Raw genomic sequence first — 21,745 nt, forward strand, 5'->3', positions numbered from 1 at the left:
GGTCCACTTTAAACACTCCCTGGGTGTTGCACATTGCACACTCAACGTGGATACAAGTTTGAGGTGGGGTGCTAGGGTTGCAGAGATACCCTTAGAAGCTTGTGGCCTGTGGCAGAAACAGACACATGCCTGTCCAGTGTCCCCAAGAGGTCAAGGAAGGGCTTCAGAACTTCGAGTGCCAGGGTCAGAGGGTTAGGTACCTAGTAAAGCCAAAGATGGGATTCTTGGGATCATTCAGAAAGGGTTCAGCCCACTTGAGACCCAGAGGAAGGGCAAGAGCAGTAGGGAAGTCAGAGGAGAGTGGTGTCCAGAGGCTCAGGGAAGGCAGTAGTCAGCCATCCCAACTGCTGCAGAGGCCACCATGCACATGGGGTCTGGGAACAGCCATCCCAACTGCTGCAGAGGCCACCATGCACATGGGGTCTGGGAACAGCCATGCCAACTGCTGCAGAGGCCACCATGCACATGGGGTCTGGGAACAGCCATGCCAACTGCTGCAGAGGCCACCATGCACATGGGGTCTGGGAAGGGTGTACTGTCTGTGCAGGTAGCACAGGGTGGGGAAGAGGTTGTGTCCGAGTCCAAAACTGAAGACAGTGGGCGATGAGGAAGCCAGAACAAAGCCCAGGCACCTCACCAAAAAGCTCCGCTGAGAGTCCTGGGTTGGGGGAGAGGGTGGGACAGACTTAGAGGGGTTTTGTGTGAGGGCTGTGAAAGCAAAGGCAAGAAGGAAGTTGAATGGGACTCATGGATGGAAAAGGAGGTGGGAGGAGGTGTGGCAGTCAGGTTTGAATTGGAGACCCCTGAGACAGAAGGACACGAGGAAGGTGTACAGGCATATCTCGTTTTATTGCCCTTCAGTTATCACATTTTTTACAAATTGAAGGTTTGTGGAAACCCTGCATGGAGCAAGTCTTATCAGTGTCATTTTTCCAACAGTATTTGCTCACTTTGTGTCTCTGTGTCACACTTTGGTAATTTTCATAATACTTCAAACTTTTTCATTATCTGTTACGGTGATCTGTGATCAGTGATCTTTGCTGTTACTATTGCAAGAAGATTACAACTTGCTGAAAGCTCAGATGATGGTTAGCATATTTTAGTGATGATTAAGGTATGTACATTGTTTTTTTAGCCATAAGGCTGTTGCACTTTTAAGAGACTACAATGTAGTGTAAACATAACTTTTATATGCCCTGGGAAACCCAAAAGATTTGTTGACTTGCTTTATTTCAGTATTTACCCTAATGCGGTGGTCCGGAACCGAACCCGCAATATCTCCGAGTTATGCCTGTACTTGCAGAGATAATGAGACATCAGGATGCAGGATGGGGCACTTGAAGCAGTTCTGGCTGATGGACTCAGTGAAGCTGGAAGGGCAGTGCTCTGCTGGTCATGGAGGGCAGGGGGAGAGGGAGTGGGCTCCAGCCGAGTAAGCTGGTAATTGAGCAGCCCAAGGCACAGAATTTCTTGTGGCCCCAGTCCTGTTGGGATGTGTGGATTTTCTCCATTATGTAGAGCTCAACTGCTGAGTAAGGAAGTGGAATGAAGTAGACTGAGACTGTTTAGGTGAAAGGCTACTTACAGGGGTCAGAGATGGCGTAAGGAAGTGGTAGTGACCGTGACAGACAGGTCCCTGCCCATAGGGACCAGACACATTTTGCTAGAGGAAACCGACATGTAATTAGCAAGTGCACTTCAGCTTAGAATGAGCGCTGTGAGAAAGAAGCCAGTGAGAGAGTGCCTGGGCGAGGCCTCTGTCTACAGACTGGTCTGTGTAGTTGTGTTCAGGCAACAGAATGGAAGTGAGGGTGGAGAAAGGCGGAAGAAGTCAGAGAAGGACCCTGGGGCACTTGGAGGCTTGGAGATGATGTGGGTCACACAGCAAGAGTTAGGTTTAGTCTTGCTTAGGGCCAGAGGGTGGGCATATGGGCAGGTTGGCCCAAAGAAGTTATGTGGGAAGAAAGTATGGCCATGTGAGCCCTGCCTCTCCTAAAATGTGCTCCATTCAAAACATTTGCCCCCATCCCACTCATCCTAGGTACAGTGGTCGGGCCTTAGTTCACATCCTGCTTGAGCCAATAGCATTTGGTGCACGGATCCCTCCCTCCTTGAAGCGTGTCCTTTCCTGGCTTCCAGCCCTCTCCTCCCCTCTGGTTGTGGCTCATTGTTGTAGCCTGTCAACTTTGGTGTGTCCCAGGACCCTGGCCTTGACTTCTCTATCTCCACTTACCCCTGAGTGCTCTTGTCTATCTTCCTGGCTCTAAATCCCATCTCTAATTCTGATAGCTCCCAAATCGCTAGCCAGTCTCCTATATCCTGCTGCCCGCCTGCCATCTCTGCCACAAATTGAAAGGGGAGGTTTTCTCAGAGGAATCTCTGACTCAGTGTGTCTTAAACTGAGTTCTTGACTTTCACTACAAACTTGTTTCTCCCTTACCTTTACTGCCTCAGTCAGTGGCCGTTGTATCCTTCCAGTTGTTTAGACTCCACACCTGGAGTTGTCCTTGACTCTCCTCTTTCTCACATCCACATCATCTATGTTAGCTAGGCCTGTCTGTTCTAGCTTTAAATTCTTTAGCCCTTGAGAAGTCCCTCGTAGTGTACATATGCTTGATTCTGTGAGTATGGGCTTTCTATAATACTGTATTGGTAATCTTTACAGAAATGGGGTGCACATAAAAAAATTGTTGTTTAGTCAGTAAGTCATGTCTACCTCTTTTGTGACCCCATGGACTATACTCCAGCAGGCTCCTGTGTCCATGGGATTTTCCAGACAAGAATACTGGAGTGGGTTGCCATTTCCTTCTCCAGAAGATCATCCCAACCCAGGGATCGAACACGCGTCTCCTGCTTGGCAGGCAGATTCTTTACCACTGAGCTAACCCTAACCCTAACCCTAGCCCACTTAAAAAAACACATGTGCAAAATAGTTCTCCAGTATTTTAAATTTTGTGTGAGATTCAGAAGAATGAGGAGTAGATGGGCATTTGTGATAGACTGAATTTGAGTGAGCTGTGAACATGTCCTACAGAAAAGGGACTGTAGGCCCTTTAGAAGAAATAATGTCCATTCTGTAGGATTCATTGGGCAAATATTGCAAGAGGAAGGCCATTAAATCTAGTAACTGTGCTTGTACTCGAGGAGGAAGGGAAGGCAGAGGGGAGCCAGGGGTGTTTGAGTCAAGGAAGGGTGACACTCCCCAACTCTGATCTGCTCCCTGGGACCAGGTGAGGCTTCAAGCTCTGAGGAAGAGCCTCCATCCCCAGAGGACAAAGAGAACCAGGCCCCTAAACGGGCTGGCCCACACCTGCGTTTCGAGATCAGCAGTGAGGATGGGTTCAGCGTGGAGGCAGAGAGCTTGGAAGGTGAGTTGGAGATAGTGTTGACAGGGAGGGGAGATGTTCCATAGCACATTATCCTGACAGCTCTGGCCCTGGCCTCTCCCCAGGGGCATGGAGAACTCTGATTGAGAAGGTGCAAGAGGCCCGAGGGCATGCCCGGCTCAGACATCTCTCCTTCAGTGGTAACTGAGGGGGTCCACAGGGATGCTGGGAGCTGGGATGACTCCCAGTTGACAGGATGGGCCTCCGACATGACCGATGTGTCCTCACCGTTGACTCCCCAGGAATGAGTGGGGCAAGGCTCCTGGGCATCCACCACGATGCTGTCATCTTCCTGGCAGAGCAGCTGCCTGGGGCTCAGCGCTGCCAGCACTACAAGTTCCGCTACCACCAGCAGGGAGAGGGCCAGGAGGAGCCACCCCTGAATCCCCATGGGGCAGCCCGCGCTGAGGTCTATCTCCGGTGAGAGGTCTGCGGTGTGGTACCTGGGTCCGGGTAGCCCTAGAGGAGTTCTCAAGGGTGGAAATTCAGTCTGCACAGATTGGAAACTGAGGTCTGAGCAGAAGACACTAGGCTACTCCAGAAGTTGTTCTGGAGACCACATCAGAAGAATGAACCCCGTCTCTTCCCTTTTGCTGTGTCTTCAATAGTAGCAGTATTCTTCCTGCCCCACCAGCAGCAGGCCCAGGCCAAAGAATAGATGGGTAGCATCTTCCTGAGAGAATGGCTACGAACCTCCCTCCTTTCCTCCCTCCCACCTGCAGCAAGTGCACCTTTGACATGTTCAACTTCCTGGCCTCCCAGCACCGGGTGCTTCCTGAGGGAGCCACCTGTGACGAGGAAGAGGACGAGGTGCAGCTCAGGTCAACCAGGTATGGGGGGCAGGCCAGGGTGCTGGGGGTGGTCTGGAAGGGCCCAAAAGAGGATAATCAGGGCAAGAGAAGTCATTTCTGGGTACCAGCCTGTGTGACACTGCCATCCCCCACCAGACGTGCCACCAGTCTGGAGCTGCCCATGGCCATGCGCTTTCGCCACCTCAAGAAGACATCCAAAGAGGCTGTGGGTGTCTACAGGTTCGTGGGGTTGTGGGGAGGATGCCCCTGGGTGGACAGGCAGGTGCCCTGGTCAGGGGCTGCCTTGGTTCTGTCCCCCTGACCTCCCCCTTGCCCATCCTACCCTGCAGATCTGCCATCCACGGGCGGGGCCTGTTCTGTAAGCGCAACATCGATGCCGGCGAGATGGTCATCGAGTACTCTGGTATTGTTATTCGCTCTGTGCTGACTGACAAGCGGGAGAAGTTCTATGATGGGAAGGTAGGCTCTGCCAGGCCATGGGAATGAGGCAGCTGAAACAGGGCGGTCCATGGGAACAGAGCCTCTGACGTCCCCACCCTGTCCCTGTAGGGCATTGGGTGCTACATGTTCCGCATGGATGACTTTGACGTGGTGGACGCCACCATGCATGGCAATGCCGCCCGCTTCATCAACCACTCGTGTGAGCCCAATTGCTTCTCTCGAGTCATCCATGTGGAGGGCCAGAAGCACATCGTCATCTTCGCCCTGCGCCGCATCCTGCGTGGTGAGGAGCTCACCTATGACTACAAGTTCCCCATTGAGGATGCCAGCAACAAGCTGCCCTGCAACTGTGGCGCCAAGCGCTGCCGTCGCTTCCTTAACTGAAGCAGTAGCTGCCTGCCACTCCCCCCGCTGCCATCTTGCCCCTAGCCTGGGGGCTCCCTCGTCCCTCCCAGAGCATCTCACCCCCACCCTCATGTTCAGGGTGGATGTGGGCATGCAGGTGGCGAGGGCCCTGCCTCCACCCCTCCAGCCCACCCAGCAATCGCCCCCTTCTTGCCCTGGGGGCCCAGGATGTAGATATTGTACAAAAGTTTCTAAATCCCTTCTTTTCTATGCACTTTTTTATTTAAGGGGGTGGGATCCCAGGTGGGAACCCCCCCACAATAAAGTCTGTCAATGTTTGGAGAGGTGGTCTTCCATTTGTATGGTGCTAGGGACAGGTAGGATCTCCTGTTTCTCTGTGCCCCACATCCATCCTGAGCCAGGGAAACCTGACAGCCTGAACAGGTAGGTAAGAGGGCATGTTTCAGAACTAGAATTGTGGGGTCTGTGAAGGCTCAGCTAAATACAATACCTATTCTGGGTTAGAATTGAACTAAGTCCTTGTGGATGAACTCTCCTGGGGGAGCAGGGCCTTTTCTTAGAGGGGACCCTGGTTGCCCAGAGGTAACCCACAGCTGGTCTTGTGAGGTGGGATTGGCCCATTCTGTGGGGGTGGGATTAGAAGGGGAATCAGGATATCTGTTGGGTTTTGGCCCAATTAAGGCTTTGAGGATGGGGAGCGGCATGCAAGATCCTAGTTTCCTGATGGGAAATCAAACCCAGGCACCTTGTAGTGGAAATGCAGAGTTGGAACTACTGTGCTGCCAGGAATTCCTAATTCATACTGTTTTAAGAGGGCTCTTCATGAGGCCCGGAGACAGCAGCACTTACTTCAATAGAAACTTTATTGAATACTAGGCCAGGCAAGCCCCTGATGAGCCAAGTTTGGACAGCACCTGCAGTGCATCTGCCCTCCCTATCTGGGCCAGGTGTGTGCCAAGCTGGCCCAGAGAGGCAGAGGGCTCCCGCGCCACCACCATCTCAATCAGAGCCCTCAGAGGTGAGCGATTGGGCCGCAGTGAGTAGGCGAAAGTGGACCAGGCAGCAGGCAGTCCGTATCTTGCAGCCAGGTGTCGAGTGGTGCCACAGGCCATCCTCCCACCTGGCCCAGGCTCAGGGTCCAGCAACAGGATCAGCTCCTCCAGTACCTCCAGCTCATCCAGGAGGCGAGACAGGGGCTGTGACTCCAGGCTTGGCATCTCTGGGAGACAAAGTGAGGGGTGAGGTAGGGGGAGTGCAAGCTTCCAGTCCACCTCCCCATCCTTGGTGTATCCTCAACTAACCCCTGCCTAGGACTGGAGACAGAGAGACCTCCTTCCATGAGTCCCTTGCCTCTGAAGTCTCCAGGGAGGCTGGAGAGGACAAGTGCAAGAAGCGGGTGTGGGTGTCAAGGTCGCTGCAAACCAAGCTAGGATACGGGTGTTGGACTGCTTTCCCTTGGTCGAGGCGACGGTGGTGCCTTTGCAGGGCAAGCAGGATTATGGCTGAGGTCACGAGCAGGACCAGCACTAGGAACAGGGCAAAACTCAAACTCGGCCAGGCTTGCTGAGGGGCTTTGTGCTCAGAAGTCCACGAAACACTGGGAATCGCTGGTGAGCTGGGCTCCTGGGAGCTAAGGATGCTCGATTTTCCAGGTGTCAGTGGGCAGGGCTCTTTGTTAGGGACAGGCTTCTGGAAAACAAGGGGTTGGAATAAAGTGCGAGGCATGCCCTACTTCTGAATCCTCAGCACAAACCTCTCATCCTTACATCCCTCAATGGGTCCACATCCCCGCCTGATCCAGCCCCCGCCCCCCGCAACCCCCGACTCCTTTAACCCAAGCAAGCCATCTCCAGATACCATGGCCCCATCCCTACCCTCTTCAGTTAAGCTACTCCTCTTCCCTTAATAAGACCCCACCCATCCGATCCCAAGTCATGCCTCCAGTTCTTGCCCTGCTCCCTCAAGCTGCACCCCTGCCCAGGCCCTCTGAAACCTAACCAGTACCTCTCGGCAGGGCCGCCCAGTTCCGCCGCGGCTCCCCGAGGGAATGGGTGCCGTTGCTCCGCCGCCACAAAGGCTACACAGCTCCGCGCTGTTGCGATTGCACTGTCCAGGAGGACACTCTTGGAAGGGGTGCATTACGTGATTGCCAGCATCATCCAGCCCGCAGTTTTCCGAAAACTCTAGGTCTGGTGGGAGAGTCTCACGTGCTGTTGTCAAGCCGGCCTTCTCTGCGCTAGCTACGCCCTTTCATCTATGCCCTATCCTTGCAGGCCCCGCCCCTTGTACCCAACCTATCAGCGGACGTGTCCACCTCTATCCCCGCCCCACATCATCTCAGGCAGCCTCCTAACCCTCTCTACCCAGGCTCCGCCCCTTAAATTGTCCCGCCCACTTCTTCCTCATTGCTCGGTTCCCGCCTAATGGGTCACACACCTTCACCTTGACCTTCTTAACCCACACAGCTCCCTCCGTTGCAGGCTTAGCCCCCATCCTCACTTGTCTACGCACAACCCACCGCCCCTACCCCGAAGCAAGCCTCACAGGCCGTAACACACAGACCTCGCCCCTCCCCCCGCCCCCATCACCCTTTAACTCCGCCCGAACATATGCAAACGCCCAGTTCCCCTCTCCTCACCCGAGCAAGGGGGCGGCCCGAAGCGCTGCAGGCAGCTACCGCAGCACCGGTTGTCAGGGTTCCAGTACTCGAGGCGGCCGCAATGCTGAGAGGCCTCCCAAGGCGCCGCCTGGGCCAGGAGCAGCACAGCAGTCGGGAGGAGGCGTAGGGGCCCCATCCGGGAGGAGCCTGCAATCTGGGGGCCCCTGACCACACTTCCTGCCACAGCGCTTCTGCCGCACTTGCCAGGAAACCGGGGCAGAAGAAGGAAGCAGTGGATGTGGAGGCATAGGATCCTCAGTCCCCTTCAGAAGCCAAGAATCTATCCCCCAGCCCCTAGTCCAACTCCTGGCCGGTTATCAGAAAGGCCATAAGGCCTTGAGATCGCTAGAGCGAGGACTCAAGAGCCAGATTGCGTGGATTTATAACCTATCTCTGCCATCTTCCTGCCCTCTTTTCCCATCTGTAAAATGGGATAATAATAGTAACCTGTCTCATAGAGTAACTGGAGAAGTAAAACTATGACTGAAAGTAAAGCATTTAGAACAGTATCTGGCATAGAATACCTACTTCAATCGCGGGGCAGTGGGCATGGAGGACCCAATCCTCACCCACTACACACTCCCACCCAATGCCCAGCAACCTTACCTTAGCTCCTAACCATAATCTCCTCCAGATTAGGAGTCCTCCAACCTGCTGCAACCAAGCATCTCCCTCGAGAGTCATCAGCCAGATGTGAAGTTTCCAGCACAAAGGCAGCCCCACCTATCCAGTCCCACTTGGGGATTTCTGGGACCCTGGGTGTTCTGCTTTTGCCTCTGTTGTTGGAAGTTCCTTGGCTGAGGTTGTGGCCAGAGCCCGGACCCACTTCCCCTTTTCACCAGATGTGGGGGTGGAAGGAAACCAGCCTACAGCCAGGCTTAAGCTAACAACAAAGCTCTAAACCCTCAGTATAGAATTTTATTAGGGGAGGGGCAATAGAAGTTCCCTGTGTTGAAGGTGTTACATCATGGAGACCCGGAGTCTGGAGAAGATGTCACTGGGAAGTTAAGGGAACTTTGAGGAGGTGTCCTGGCCAGGAGCATCTGTGCCTGCCAAGGGTGGAGGGCAAGGGGGTCAGGGTCTCAGAAACGGCCATGCCGGTGGTCTGGAGACCGTCGTCGATTTCTTTCTCGGGGACGGTGGCCAGTATGGGACCTTGGGGGTGACCTGGGGACATAGAGAGGAGGGTTAGAGCCATAGGGAATGGTGTGCAGATATTCCAGTTCAGCCTCCCTGCTCAGGGATAAATCATGGCAATTGATGAAGTAAATAGTTCCTGGGGGTGGCCTCAGGATACGTGCATAGGCGCTAATCTCAGGACTGGAGATCCAGGATGGACTTGGGTTTGGGGTTCAGGCTGGTTTAGGGGTTGAGACTTAGATGCTGACCTTCAGATGGGGCTGAGGGCTAGTCTTAGGGCACAAAAGGCTTGAGACACTTATTGGGGCATAGGATCAGATTCATCTCAGAGTTCAGGGGGCTTGGGGTATGAGAAGTCTTGGCAGGCTGGTCCTGAAATACCTGCGCCTGGGTCCCCGCCCGTAGAGCTGCCGCCGGAGGTCGCGGGAAATGGGTCGCAGGTGCATGAAGTTGCAGAAACCACCGCGGGTACATTCCCTGAGTAAAGGATAAATACATGGATGAATGGATGGATGAGGCCACTGTCACTGACAGCCCCCTCAACACACAACAAAAGCCTGGGAATCCAGGTGCCCATCCCACTGCTGTACTACCATACCCCATCTCATACTGCCGACAGCACGACTCCCGGAAATCGGTGACGGGAGACAGCTCAGCATGCACAGCTTGCCCGTTGAACCAGCGGTTATTGAGCTCAACCACTGCCCGCTCTGCATCTTCCTCACGCCGAAACTGAGGAAAAGTCAGTCAGGGTGAACAATCAAACTCAGAAATCTTCAGAGGATTAGCTAGCAGCTCAAGGGCTGGACCGCTTTTAGTGATGGACCTCAAGCTGCGAGGCTTCAGTGGTGACCTTTAGGCATTGAAATGCCTTCACTTCTGGGCTCTGGGGGGACAGCAGGCACCTTGACATAAACATTGCCCACGAGGTGATCCCCCAGGTTGTCGCACACATTCATCTCTTCAATCTCCCCGTACTTCTCCTGCAGTTCGGTGAACACTTCCTGTGGAAGATTAGGAGGAAATCAGCTGAGCTCCCGGCCCACGGGAAACAACCCACCCCCGCCAACCCTCACCTCGAAGAAGTTATCATAGTGTTCTTGCACCTCCACGTCGCTCACGTGACCTGGAGGAGGGGGCAGGGTGGAATCAGGGGGCGGCCTGCTGGGGGCTGTCCGCCCTGCCCCCAACACCGGCCGCTTACTCACAGTGAGATCCGTCTGCGGTTTGGGCGGTGTTCTGTGGATTCCGATACAGGTTGAGCAGCACTATGGTCTGAACAGAATTTAAAAGGGGCAGGGCCTGAGCTCAGAGGGAGGGGTTATGAAGGTTGCGGGTAAGACCTCGCAACAGAGAAAAAAGCATAAACATCTTGCGTGCCTCAGCAACGCTTGCCCCTCAGAGAACCAGAAGCGGGTGTATCTAGCAGTGAGGGATAGCCCAGGGGTGTGGTCTGTACGTACGGGGGCGTGGCCAAGTTCCTGGGAGAAGAGCCTGAAGGTTGGGGGAGGAACCTGTAGAGGTCCGACAAGAAAAAAACCGGGCGATAGGGTGGGCCCTAGAAATCCGGAAAAGGCGGGACCTCGTGATGATGGACAACAGAAGGGGAATGGCCAGGAGGCGTTAACCCCCCAGGCTCCGCGCCGCGTCTCACCTGGCTGAAAGTCGGCTTGTTGTGAAGCCGGGAGCACCGGTCCCCGTGCCGGCAGGCCCCGATCTTAAAGTAAAAAGAGCAGTTAACCCTGAAAGAGGTGCAAAGACAGAGGTGAACCGAGGGCCAGGGAGCTGGACACCCCAGAAACACCGATCCACGCCGCCCAGCCACCAGGTTGCCAAGTGCCCCGTCCCCGGCCCCCCGAGGGGCCACTCCCTACACCCATTCTCACTTGTCCTTCTCAGTCCCGAATATCGATGCTAAATATTCAGCCATTTTTACCCAAACCCTCCAACTCTGTCTGCTATTTATGTCATTTCCGTTGCTTAAAAGCATTGGGAAGTGTAGTTCGCTGCCTCCGGACACTCAGAAACTCCCTAGTGCGCTTGCGTGATGGAGGCTCGCAGTCTCGGCACAGGCTCACCCAGTGGAGTTGCCTGAAGACGCATGCGCGCGGCGTTGCCTCACCAAAAAAACTACAATCTCCAGAGAAACTTGGGGCATCTCGCGCAAAAGTCCGTGGTTGAAAGTGGCAAAGGGGCCCAGACCGGAGGAAGTTAAGACTCCACTGGTGAGTCGGGGGTCGTTTCCGCACCCAAATAAACATAAAGAGCGTCTCAACCCAGTCAGCTTGCTGGTGGGGCCAGGGGTGCCCTTCTTCCAGAAAATCCACCCTTCAGTTTCTCTCCCTTTTGTCCTAATAGGGGCGTGGTTGTTTGTGATCCTTGGATCTGTCACTTAGGGTCAGGACTTGGGTCTTGCCCCGGACCCTCGGAAGACCGGCCCCAGCGCAACTATGAACTTGGAGCGGGTGTCCAACGAAGAGAAGTTGAACCTCTGCCGGAAGTACTACCTGGGTAAGGGCCGGTATCCTAGGGTACCCGAAGAGAGGGGGCGGGACTAGAGCGCCTGATGGAAGAGGGTCTGGGGGCCTGGGTTCTTGGGTCCAGAGGATGAAGTGGCTGGGGACGCCGACTCTTCGGTCCCAAGAGAGGAAGGGCCTGAGTCTTGCTGAAGGAGGAGACTGGGACCTCAATTTCTGGGTCCCAAAAGAGAAATGTTGCGGGGGGCTGGACTCCTGGTTCTGACAGGTGGTTGAGGACTAGGATTCTTGACTCCCAGGGAGGAGCCAGGATTTCTGAGTCCCTGATAGCAGAGAGAACCATTTCACTTAGGTTGTGGGAGAGGATCTTCCTACTGGACCTTTCAACAGGTGGGTGTTGGGAGGATCCTCATTTCTTCGTGTCCCAATCTTTTTTCTTCTCTTTAGGTGGGTTTGCCTTCCTGCCTTTTCTCTGGTTGGTCAACATTTTCTGGTTTTTCCGAGAGGCCTTCATTGTCCCGGCATACACGGAGCAGAGCCAAATCAAAGGCTGTGAGTCCAGGGCACAGATGAAGGGAGGCCATCAGGTGTAAGGAGGGGGACTCAAGAAGCCCTGGTGGGAGGGGATGACGGAGGGTCAAGAATCCTGGAACTTTGTGGAAGAGAAGAGAGGGCCGGTCTCAGGGAGACCACAGAGCAGGTGGAGGCCAACCTTTCCCTTCCTGTTCCCTCTTACAGATGTCTGGCGCTCAGCTGTGGGCTTCTTCTTATGGGTGATTGTACTCTCCACCTGGATCACTATCTTCCAGATCTACCGGCCACGTTGGGGCGCCCTTGGGGACTACCTCTCCTTCACCATACCCCTGGGTACCCCCTGACAGCTTCTGTACAGGCCTGAGGACCAGGATGGGCTCCTCTACTCCAAGCCCACTCTCAAGCCCTTAAGACTTGTTCCTGTCTCCTATGTTCTCTGCTGACATCCCCCAATAAAGGACCCTAATTCTCAATATTGACTTCCTGGGATCTTTTGGAGATTGAAGGATAAGATGATTTGGGGTGTTTTGGGGTTTTTTTTGCCCGCCATGCACACACCTTGTGAAATTTTATTTTCCCAGCTAGAGATTGAACCCAGGCCCTCTGGGCGCTTGGCAGTGAGAGCATGGAGTCCCAACCACTGGACTGCCAGGGAATTCCCTAAAATAATTATTAATATTCAGGAACATTTATTGGTTGCTTACTTTGTATTAGGCTTAGTGCTTCAAACATGATGTGCATTAGTTTACTGTATACTACTCATAACTGTCAAAAATAGGAAACTTCTTGCTTGGGAACACTCTTTTACAGATTTGGAACCAAAAAAGGAATAGTACTTCCATTAGTAGGGGCTGTTATCCTGTACTGGTAGTTATGTGAATTTAAAAATATTTACTTTTCCACTGGGCTTCATTATTCTCATCAGAAATGTGGATCACAACACTACCCCCTAGAATTTATCTGGGCCAAGGCACATGTGGTAAACGTAAGTTCCCCATTTTCTGAAGGAGACTGTAGCAATAGGCAAGTATTCAATTGCTTTATTAGAGACGGCTTCCTTGACCATCCTATTTAAAGTTTCAGTCCCCCTCCTGGGTACTCCCCATGTCTCTTTCAGGCTATATTCTTTTTCCTATTACATTGCATTTAAAATGTTTCTGCTTGTTTATTGTTTATCTTCCATTCTCTATAAGCTCATTAGGGCAAGGATTTTTATCGTTTTGTTCACTGCGGTGTCCCCAGTACCTAGAGAAGTACCTGGCACGCTAATATTCGCTAAGTGAATGAGGCTAAACTTGAAAAGAGATTAACAGGGAGCTAGCTGGCACCTAGCGAGTGCTCAGTAAGAGGGAGCCCCGCCTAACCCCAGATTTGTTTTCCTCTTAGGGATAAAGAGACTTCCACGGTTAAATAACTCCTGTTCAATAGCTAAACTGATGTTACTCAAAGCTTCTAACTCTCCAAGTTCTAAGCAGCAGCCTCGCGATGCTCTGATCCTTCGTTTCCCACCGTGCGTTACTTCTACCGAGTCTCGGAAGTTAGAACCACGTCCCAGGAAGAGCCCCGGGATGTCGTTGGTTTGTTTCCGGAAACCAGGCTCTAGGAAGGTGGGACTGAGAGCTGGGAGCCGACAGCGGCAGCTATTAATTGGCCACGATATGGGATTGACGGTTGCACTGACTAATGGGAACAAAGAACTGCCGAGAGGGCCCGCCCACAGAAGGAACAGGAGGAGGTGGCGGCATCCGCGTCCGTCGCGGCCGGACACTGCTTAGGGCGGCGGACTGGCTACACATGAAGCTTACCTTTGACCTCTCCCCGTCTGCCTCCGGCCTTGACTTGTGACATTAGGCTCTTTTGGGCTCCTCTGGCCCAGCTACCCAGATCCCAGACCCCAACCATGTTCCCGGTGAAGGTGAAAGTGGAGAAATCAGGTGAGGATCCCGAGGTTGGGGGCAGGTAAGGGAGCAGCGGACTGATCAGTGTAAGGGAGCCCCATTAAACAGGATTATCGCGATAAGGTGGACTGCGTGACTTCTCCCTGCAGCCCATATGACTACCGCTGTCAGGCATCGATCGAGCGACTCTGGCCACCTTGATACCCTCCCTAACTGTTCAGGATAGGTTTGAGGCTATGTGGTGGCCTGGAAGTGTGGTGCAGTCCCACATAGGGAACCCGAACCGTGCGACTCCAAGAAGGATTCTTTTCTTGGCTCTACCTCCATTTCCCCCTTTCTAGCAGTGGTCTTGAGTCAAGCATTATGCTGATAACCTGAAGTACAGGAAAGCTTTTAATCTTTGCACTCACTGTATCCCAATAATCCTAGGGGATTAATAATTCCTATTTCCTAGGAAGTAGGAAATATAGATAGGGAAACTGAAGCTGAGAGAGAGGAAGTCATTCTGGTTTTGGGCCAAGCTGATGGGAACCCAGGGCTAGCACGTTATGGGTGGTGGGAGAGACCTGGAATCCAGACCAAGTAAAATGACATGAGATAGTAAATGCTATAAGTGGTCAATAAGAAAAAAAAAAACAAGAGAAGGTAAGGAGATCAGGAGTGAGGCAAAGTGAGGGAGAGAGTGATAAGTGAGGGAACAGCAAATCTGACAAAGGAAATGGCTTTGAAATGGCAGAGAAGTGAAAGATTTCTCTGGCATGTTCAAGGGCCAGCAGGGAGGCCAGAGTGGCTGGAGCAGAGCAAGTGAAGTGAGGTAGAAAGGTGAGGAGATGAGAGCAAAGAGGTGCTCTTGTGGGCCCAGGTTATGACTTTGGCTTTTGCTCCAAGGGCAATGGGGAGCCAAGGGAGGGTTTTAAACCACAGAGGAAGTCTTTACAAGATGCCCCCTCCAACTGCCAAAAAATGCCCCAAAAATCGTGGGTGGAAGAGTGAAGGGGGTCTGACCACAAATGAGGGTGTTGAGGAAGGAGTAGGCAGGGTCATGGAAGCCTGTGAACACCAGGCTGACCACTAGGACTCTGCCTCAGGGGGCACTGCAGAGTTCTGGAGCATTCTAAGCAGGGAAAGATCAGGATCAGGTTTGGCTTTAGGAAGATGCCCTTGGCCACCTTGTGGAGGGTGAATCAGAAGGGGAGACCGAGGCTGGGGGCCCAGGGGGAGGAAGGGACACGACAGATAGACTAGGGAGGTGAGAGAGGGGAGAGACCCTCAGGAGACAAGTAGACAGGTTGTGGGGTGGGCAGGGAAGGGAGAGCAGTGACCATGTTGAGACCGAGAAAAGGACTGGGTGACAATAGGGATATCCCTGAAATGGCAGTCCAGGAAAAAAGGATACATTTAGAGACACTGAGGCCAGTGTGGGACCCAGTCCGTGGAAGGAGCCTGGGGGGATGTCCAGGGGGAAGTGTCCGGGAGTCCATGGGATTCCAAGATCTGAGGTTCAGGAGAGAAGCAGGGACTGGGGAAAGACACTGGGCATGAGCCATACCTTGGCTCCTACCCAAGGCTCTTTGCTAGAGAATCTCAGCTGCTCCCAGCCCCACATCCCCACCCTGTCTCCTCTGAGTAATGTCTCCTGGCCTCTTCAGGAAGTCTCAGTGCTGGCTAGTCATGTCCCCGAGTGTCCTTCCGGGCTCTGAGCACTAGTTCAGAGCTCCTATTATTTGGAAGAGAAGAATGAACACCCCACAAGAAATGTAAGGAGATTTATAACGTTATCACCTCCGTAAGTTCTGTGATGAAGAGACACAAACACACAGGTTCTTAGGGCCAGGCTGGGACTGTGGCATGCAGGAAGGTGGGCCCAGATCTCATTTCCTGGGGGGAAGAAAGCCCCAAATGGGTATTTTAGGTGAAATCTCCCAACTATTCAAATGTAGTCATCTCATTCAGATTTAACAGATTTGAAATAACCCCACTACCTTAGCAAACGAAGTGCATTTTGGGACTAGATTCTGGACCCAGTTTGAGCCCCTGCCTTATAATGTCCACTCTGGAGCCAAATGACCTGGTGTACATCTTCAGCCTTTCAATTTTCTAGCTGTGTAACTTTGGGCAAGTAGCCTATCCTCTCTGTGCCTCAGTTTCATCATCTCTGAAATGGGGATAAAAATCATATCCACCTGCCAGGGTTGTAAAAACTTGATGGGTTGATAAACATGATGTGCCTGGAACAATGCTTGGCACATAATAAGCTTTCATATACAGCATAGGTTTATTTAAACCTCAAAACAGTCCTAGCAATAGATATCATTTGGAGACCCATTTTCAATATGAGGAAACAGGCTCAGTGAGGTAAGGTGATTCACCTTAGATCACACATGAGCATGTAGGTCAACCCTGGAAGCCAGAGCTCTTGCTCTTTAGTAGGCTCTGCCCACTATACCCTCCCAGCACGCCTGGCCCAGCCAAACGATTGGATATGCATGCCCTTCCCTGGTCCAGCGGCTGCCCACCTGGCTTGGGCCTGGGAAGTGACTCCTGCTTGGTACCCTCCCTCTTCCCCAGAGTTGGAGATGGCCAAGGCCCGGAACCAACTGGATGCTGTTCTGCAGTGTCTGCTAGAGAAGAGTCACATGGACAGGTTGGGATCTGACCCAGGACAGGGTCACGGGAAGTTGGGGGCCCTAGTGGGTGGGACCCTCTGGTTGTGGGTAGGACCCCAGAGACTGACTTAGGAAGGAAGGGGCCCAATGGATGAGGCCACTGGGTACTTTCCCACCCTGGGCCCTGGGAACCCTGAGCATGAAGTTCTCTTCTGCTACCAGGGAGCGTCTGGATGAGGAACCTGGGAAGACCTCCTCAGACACCCACAACAAGTAAGTTTTATTGATGGGATCTGTGTCTGAGGGTTTGTGGTAGATAACTTCTTTCCTCATCTGAGCCCTGACCCCCGAGCCCCGTGCTTTCTCCATCACAGTCTTAACCATTCTTCATGTACAAAAGCTATGGAGCAGCAGAAACTTAGGTCCCCTGATGATGGCACGTCAGCCTGCAAGGGGTGGGACCCAAGGCCTCAGGGTTTGGTGGGATCTCTATGAGCTCATTCACAGTACCCCCAGGGTGCTCTTTGAGGGGTTGTGAGCAGGCATTCGTTTAAGGGCAAGCCTGCTGACATGACACCCTGTCTCTCCCCACAGGGATTGCTCCATCACGGCCACTGGCAAACGGTAAGGTGGCAGGGGCCCCACCAGGTGATGAGAGGTCCCTAGTCCCCACCCCGGTCCTGATGTACTCCCTCCCCACACAGACCATCTGCCCGATTCCCCCACCAGCGGAGGAAGAAGAGGAGGGAGATGGATGAGGGGCTGGCTGAGGGAGGGCCACAGCGATCCAGTGAGTAGGCGATGGCCCTCGAGGACGGGCAGTGATTGAGGGGGCTAGGCAAGGATGTTCATACCCCTCCTACTCACCCCACTCTAGACACGTATGTGATCAAGCTGTTTGACCGGAGTGTGGACTTGGCTCAGTTCAGTGAGAACACGCCACTGTACCCCATCTGCCGAGCCTGGATGCGCAACAGCCCCACAGTGCGCGAGCGTGAACGTTCACCCAACTCGCCGCTGCCGCCCCTGCCTGAGGATGAGGAGGTGAGATGGGTCCTGCCCAGCAGCCAGGGAGTGCAATGGGTAGGCAGTCACAAGGTACCCTCGCTGGCAGACAAGAATACCAGTGACTCCTGCATCTGGTGAGGCACACAGATAGGAACCCTTAGGCCAGGGCAAAAGCTGGAGTGCCCTAGAGCAGACAGACATGGCTTTCTGGTCTGAGAGGCAGAGGAGACAGGGTCCCTGGGTAAATAGATGTGCCCTCCAAGATCAGAAGTCACCAAGAGCTGAGAGACTAGGCAGGGGTCTTTAGGGCAACCAGGTATAGCCACCTGGTCTAGGGGAGCAGATGGCAACCCCCTGGGCTAGGAATGGAGGTCTCCATAGATGGAGGTCTCTATGCTGGGCAGGAGTGATCAGGGGTCCTTGGAGCAGACACATGACTCCTAAGTTCAAGTCCCTAGAGAAACCTTCATGTCTTTTGTTGCTGGGGAAGGTGTGAAATGTATGCCCCTGCCCCTCTTCTCTGACTCTCTTGGGTCTGGTGTGGGGTCCTTGTATCCCCAGGGTTCCGAGGTCACCAACAGCAAGAGTCGTGACGTGTATAAGCTGCCTCCACCCACAGCTCCCGGGCCACCTGGAGACATCTGCAGATCCCGAATTCCATCCCCGCTGCAGCCTGAAACCCAGGGTACCCCTGATGATGAGGTGAGTATGCTGGGCTGGCTCAGGGCCATGGGGCAGGTGTTGTGGGGTGTGAGCGTGGTCACCCAGCCTGGCGTCTCTGTCATGCAGCCCTCCGAGCCTGAGCCCTCACCCTCCGCACTTATCTACCGTAACATGCAGCGCTGGAAACGTATCCGCCAGAGGTGAGCATCCCCACACCGCTTGTTCTCCATGGCCTCTGCTCCAACTGCTGAGTCCTCCCTCTGCCTTCCCCCCACCCCCACTGCAGGTGGAAGGAGGCATCTCATCGGAACCAGCTTCGTTATTCAGAGAGCATGAAGATCCTACGGGAGATGTACGAGCGACAGTGATGTTCCCCTGTCCCCACCCCCATCCCAATAAACATTCCCCTCCTCCACACTGGTCTCCATTTGCTACAGCCTGTCCTTCCTGGATCAGACATAAAGCAGTTTGCACAGCTCTAGCACATTTATTGGGGGAGTGGGCCTAGGTAGGGGATGGGGCATCAGGGAATTTGAGGAGGGAGAAAGATTGTAGGGAATTAAAGAAAGTGGCTGCTTGGTTGGGTCTTGGAGAATAAGGGGAGGGGTGTTGTGGTTGGAGATTTGGGGGTCAAGACAAAGTGACTGAGGAGTTCTGGATAGTGTGAGATATCTGTGCAGACTCTGGGGAGGAGGGGTGGGTATCTGTACAGTTTGAGGTTGAGGGTTCTGGTTGGCTTAGAATAGGAGTACAAGGGTAGGGTCAGAAAAGGGGTTCAAGGATCTGGGAGTGGCTGGCTGAGGTTTCAGATTAGAAGATGGGTTGGAGGGAGAGGGTGAGAAGTGGTGTATCTGGTTGGAATGAGGGGAAGGATCCAGAGTCTTGGGGACCAGGCCAGGATGGTCCAGGGTGGGAGGTCTGTGCAGAGTCTTGGACATTTGAGAAAGGGGGATTATGCTTGACTGGCCTAGGGTGGGGGCAGGGCTGTCTACACCATAATCTTCGGTGGCGGATCGGATTGAAATGGGGTGAGGGGATGTTTTTCTAGAAAAGCCAAAAGGAAATAGGGAGTTTGAAGTGGGGTTATATGCCAAGTGGGGTTGGTGGAGATGAAAGACTAGCTGAGGGATTGTGGTTGTAGGGTCTGGAAGTTAGGTGTCTGGAGATTTGAAAGCACAAGAAGGTGTGAGAGCCGGAGTGTCAGTGGAAAGTAAGTTATCAGGGATGAGTAGGTTGGAAGGTTCAAGGCACATCCCAGACTGGGTGGGCGGGTAGTCTTGGCGCGCGCTGGGGACATCTGGTTGGGCGGAGTCAGATCGGCTTTAAAAGGGCGGGGGCGCTGAGGCGGCTCCCACGGTTCAGGTGTGCCCTGACCCCTACTTGGCAGCCGCCCCGGGCGGCGACTGCAGTGGGGCCTGGGCCGGCGCAGGTGCGGCCTGGATGGAAAGGACGCCCTCAGGGGATAGCGCGGACGTCACGGCCGCAGGGTCCACGCCAGGCGGCAAGCGGTAGCGGCGGTGGAACTCGCGCGAAATGTATCCGTGCTCATCCTGGAGGGAGAGAGGCTTAAGAGGCTCCGCCAGGTTCCCGTAGGTGCCCCGCCCCTCCCGCCTGCGGATCCCGCCTACTCGTTCTGGACCCGCCCCCGCCAGCGGGCTCACCGGGCGCTCCTCGTGGCGCGCATGAACTTCCACGTGGTCGCCAACCACCTTGACGGCAATTTCCTCGGGTGAGAAGTGTTTCACATCCAGCAGCACCGAGAAATGCCCGGGGTCGGTCGATACCTGCGCACAACCTGATGGTCATCGGGCGGGGCACGGCTCCCGGGGGCCCAGCAAGGCCCCTCCCCTCGGCTCCCCTTTGGTTCCGGTGCTGCAGCCTATTCTGGCCTCCGGAACTGGGGGGTCCCCTTTCCTACTCTTAGCCACCCAGGACCTCTTTACCCAGAATAACTGGCATCATCCCTCCCCCTGTAGCCACCGGGGATTCCCCCCTCATCCAGGGTGATGAGGGTCCGTCCCTTGCCCTCCAAGGTCAGGGACCGCTGCCCTCACAGGGTGAGGCCTGCCGACTCCCCCAGAGTTAACAACCTCGTAGTCCGTGTATCCTCCTGGGCACTGACTCCTCAGCCTCCTTCCCCTCAGAGCCCCTAGGCCCCTTACTGCTCCACCTCCGCCAGAAATCGCCAAGAAGCCTCCTCCCGGATTCTCCAGAGTCCTCTTTCTACCCTCCCGCTCGAGTTAACGAGATTGCTTGAGCCCTCAGCAGTTATTAGTACTCCTCCCCCACTTCTGAGTGTCCAAGTTTCTCAAGTTGCAGGACCCTCCTTCCCCTCTGCCTCTCCATGAGACACACACAGTCACCACCCACAGTCTCCAAACTCTCTTCCTCAAGAATAACAAAAAATTTCCTCCCCTCCCCCGGAGTCACTGGGAGCCCCACGCCCTTCAGAATGACTGGCCCCCCCCCTTTTCCCCAGATTCCGTGGGTCCCCAGCCTCCTTCAGAATCCCCAAGACACCCCTTCAGAGTGAGCATCCCCACCCGTTAGGAACCCAGCCCTTACACTCCTCTGGGACGTGAGACCCTCCTCACACCGCCTGGGCCCTCCCACCCGATTAAGGGAAACGACCTCTGAGAATGCATACTCCGGCAACTCCGGAAGCCCCTCTGAGTGGCCGGACTCTCCACCCCGCTCAAAGTCAAGGGACTTTCCTTAACCCCCCTCAGGGTGACCGAGGACCCCAGCCTTGGAAGTAGTCGGGTTACCGCCCCTCCCCCAGGTCTGCACCTGGGCGGTAGGCAGCGCCACGCTGGGTGCGCGCAGGTAGTAGGGGGCCAACGCGGCAGGGCAGAGCGCAGCCAGCTCGGCCTCCAGCAGCCCCTCGCCGAAGCGCTGGTCGAAGAGGCGCCCGGGAGCCGACAGCCCAGGCAAAGGGGCCGAGGCGCGGCGCAGCCAAGACGGCTGCACAGGCACCGGGATCTCCATCCTGCTCCGCCTTCGCCCTAGGCTCCGCAGTGCCCCAGCGAGCGCCGCCGCTGCTTTATAGTACGCCCTGTGTCCGCCCCTCGGCGGGCGGCCCGGGGACACTGGGACCGCGGCCAGAGCCGGCCATTAATAGAGCCTTATTTAGACAGCCCAACAATGACTTGGCCATTTATTAAGCGCCTGCTGAATGCCAGCAAGGTATCATTCCCTAATTTCCCGAAAGAAAAACTAAGGCTGAGGAGGCGGAGCCTAGCCAAAGTGGGGTGCAAGCGTGGCGTTAGGGACCTACAGCCTGAGAAACCCACCAAAGAATTCCCAGTCCCTTTAATCCACCCCCGCCCCGAAGGTGCTCTGAGGATGACGCAGATGCCGGTCTTGGGAGCAGATTCCTGGGTAGAGGGAATGCAGTAGCTGGGCCAGGCTGTCAGGAGGACACAGAACAGACCCTATTCCCATTTGACCAGGGCCCTGGACCCAACCCCCGGCAAGCCGGGCCTAATTCTGTGCGTCTGACTCAGCCTCGGGTGCGCTGGACAGCGGGGTCTGCCAGGTGAGCAGCAGCCAGGGGGCGCGGGCAAGAACAGTCCAGGCTGGCCCCGCGGGGGCCGCACGCTGGGGCCCGAAATAGCTCGTTATGATCCAGCCACCTCGGCCGGGAGCCCAGGCTTGGCACTTGGAGCAACCAGCTGCTCCCGGAGCAAGACGGAAGTGGTTAGAAGATCTGGAGGGACTGGTAGACTTCTGGACTGATGAAGGGACGGCGGCTA

The 21,745-nt window shown here is 54.6% G+C and overlaps 6 protein-coding genes across 10 annotated transcripts; 3 read left to right on the forward strand and 3 right to left on the reverse strand.

Moving 5' to 3' along the window:
- Positions 1–3,230: 3,230 nt before the first annotated feature.
- Positions 3,231–5,326, forward strand: KMT2B (lysine methyltransferase 2B; the record flags this gene model as incomplete). Its single annotated transcript, XM_045163461.1, is given in 7 exon segments — positions 3,231–3,368; positions 3,452–3,526; positions 3,629–3,806; positions 4,109–4,216; positions 4,334–4,417; positions 4,528–4,657; positions 4,748–5,326. Coding segments are annotated over 7 exon segments (989 nt in total), but the record flags the coding sequence as incomplete, so codon positions are not given.
- Positions 5,327–5,850: 524 nt separating this feature from the next.
- On the reverse strand, positions 5,851–8,408 carry IGFLR1 (IGF like family receptor 1). The gene is made up of 5 exons (XM_006068789.3): positions 8,271–8,408; positions 7,644–7,863; positions 7,010–7,194; positions 6,307–6,694; positions 5,851–6,224 (listed from the first exon to the last, which is right to left on the reverse strand). The coding sequence occupies exons 1-5, from the start codon at positions 8,346–8,348 to the stop codon at positions 5,878–5,880; spliced, it is 1,218 nt and encodes a 405-aa protein (XP_006068851.3). The 5' UTR covers positions 8,349–8,408; the 3' UTR covers positions 5,851–5,877.
- A 154-nt stretch (positions 8,409–8,562) lies between these two features.
- U2AF1L4 (U2 small nuclear RNA auxiliary factor 1 like 4) lies at positions 8,563–10,832 on the reverse strand. 4 transcript variants are annotated; one of them, XM_006068790.3, is made up of 9 exons: positions 10,691–10,832; positions 10,459–10,546; positions 10,268–10,318; positions 10,013–10,079; positions 9,881–9,930; positions 9,710–9,808; positions 9,403–9,536; positions 9,186–9,281; positions 8,563–8,831 (listed from the first exon to the last, which is right to left on the reverse strand). In XM_006068790.3, exons 1-9 carry the CDS (start codon positions 10,792–10,794, stop codon positions 8,747–8,749), a joined length of 774 nt encoding a protein of 257 aa, XP_006068852.1. In that variant the 5' UTR covers positions 10,795–10,832; the 3' UTR covers positions 8,563–8,746. The 4 variants fall into 4 exon arrangements, with proteins under 4 accessions (XP_006068852.1, XP_025125743.1, XP_006068853.1 ...); XM_025269958.1 differs by having other exon boundaries at positions 10,459–10,521; positions 10,741–10,809; XM_006068791.3 differs by lacking the exon at positions 10,268–10,318.
- A 57-nt stretch (positions 10,833–10,889) lies between these two features.
- PSENEN (presenilin enhancer, gamma-secretase subunit) lies at positions 10,890–12,288 on the forward strand. 2 transcript variants are annotated; one of them, XM_025269979.2, is made up of 4 exons: positions 10,890–11,029; positions 11,163–11,315; positions 11,729–11,833; positions 12,020–12,288. In XM_025269979.2, exons 2-4 carry the CDS (start codon positions 11,255–11,257, stop codon positions 12,157–12,159), a joined length of 306 nt encoding a protein of 101 aa, XP_025125764.1. In that variant the 5' UTR covers positions 10,890–11,029; positions 11,163–11,254; the 3' UTR covers positions 12,160–12,288. The 2 variants fall into 2 exon arrangements, with proteins under 2 accessions (XP_025125764.1, XP_006068854.1); XM_006068792.2 differs by having other exon boundaries at positions 10,897–11,029; positions 11,201–11,315.
- Positions 12,289–13,351: 1,063 nt separating this feature from the next.
- On the forward strand, positions 13,352–18,405 carry LIN37 (lin-37 DREAM MuvB core complex component). Its single transcript, XM_025269963.2, has 9 exons — positions 13,352–13,749; positions 16,282–16,357; positions 16,542–16,592; positions 16,914–16,943; positions 17,024–17,109; positions 17,197–17,363; positions 17,889–18,029; positions 18,117–18,190; positions 18,277–18,405. The coding sequence occupies exons 1-9, from the start codon at positions 13,716–13,718 to the stop codon at positions 18,356–18,358; spliced, it is 741 nt and encodes a 246-aa protein (XP_025125748.1). The 5' UTR covers positions 13,352–13,715; the 3' UTR covers positions 18,359–18,405.
- Positions 18,406–18,457: 52 nt separating this feature from the next.
- Positions 18,458–21,032, reverse strand: HSPB6 (heat shock protein family B (small) member 6). Its single transcript, XM_006068787.4, has 3 exons — positions 20,781–21,032; positions 19,652–19,774; positions 18,458–19,540 (listed from the first exon to the last, which is right to left on the reverse strand). The coding sequence occupies exons 1-3, from the start codon at positions 20,976–20,978 to the stop codon at positions 19,367–19,369; spliced, it is 495 nt and encodes a 164-aa protein (XP_006068849.1). The 5' UTR covers positions 20,979–21,032; the 3' UTR covers positions 18,458–19,366.
- Between the last annotated feature and the right edge of the window lie 713 nt (positions 21,033–21,745).

Source organism: Bubalus bubalis, chromosome 18 (genome assembly GCF_019923935.1).
Source record: "Bubalus bubalis isolate 160015118507 breed Murrah chromosome 18, NDDB_SH_1, whole genome shotgun sequence".
NCBI classification, from domain to species: domain Eukaryota; kingdom Metazoa; phylum Chordata; class Mammalia; order Artiodactyla; family Bovidae; genus Bubalus; species Bubalus bubalis.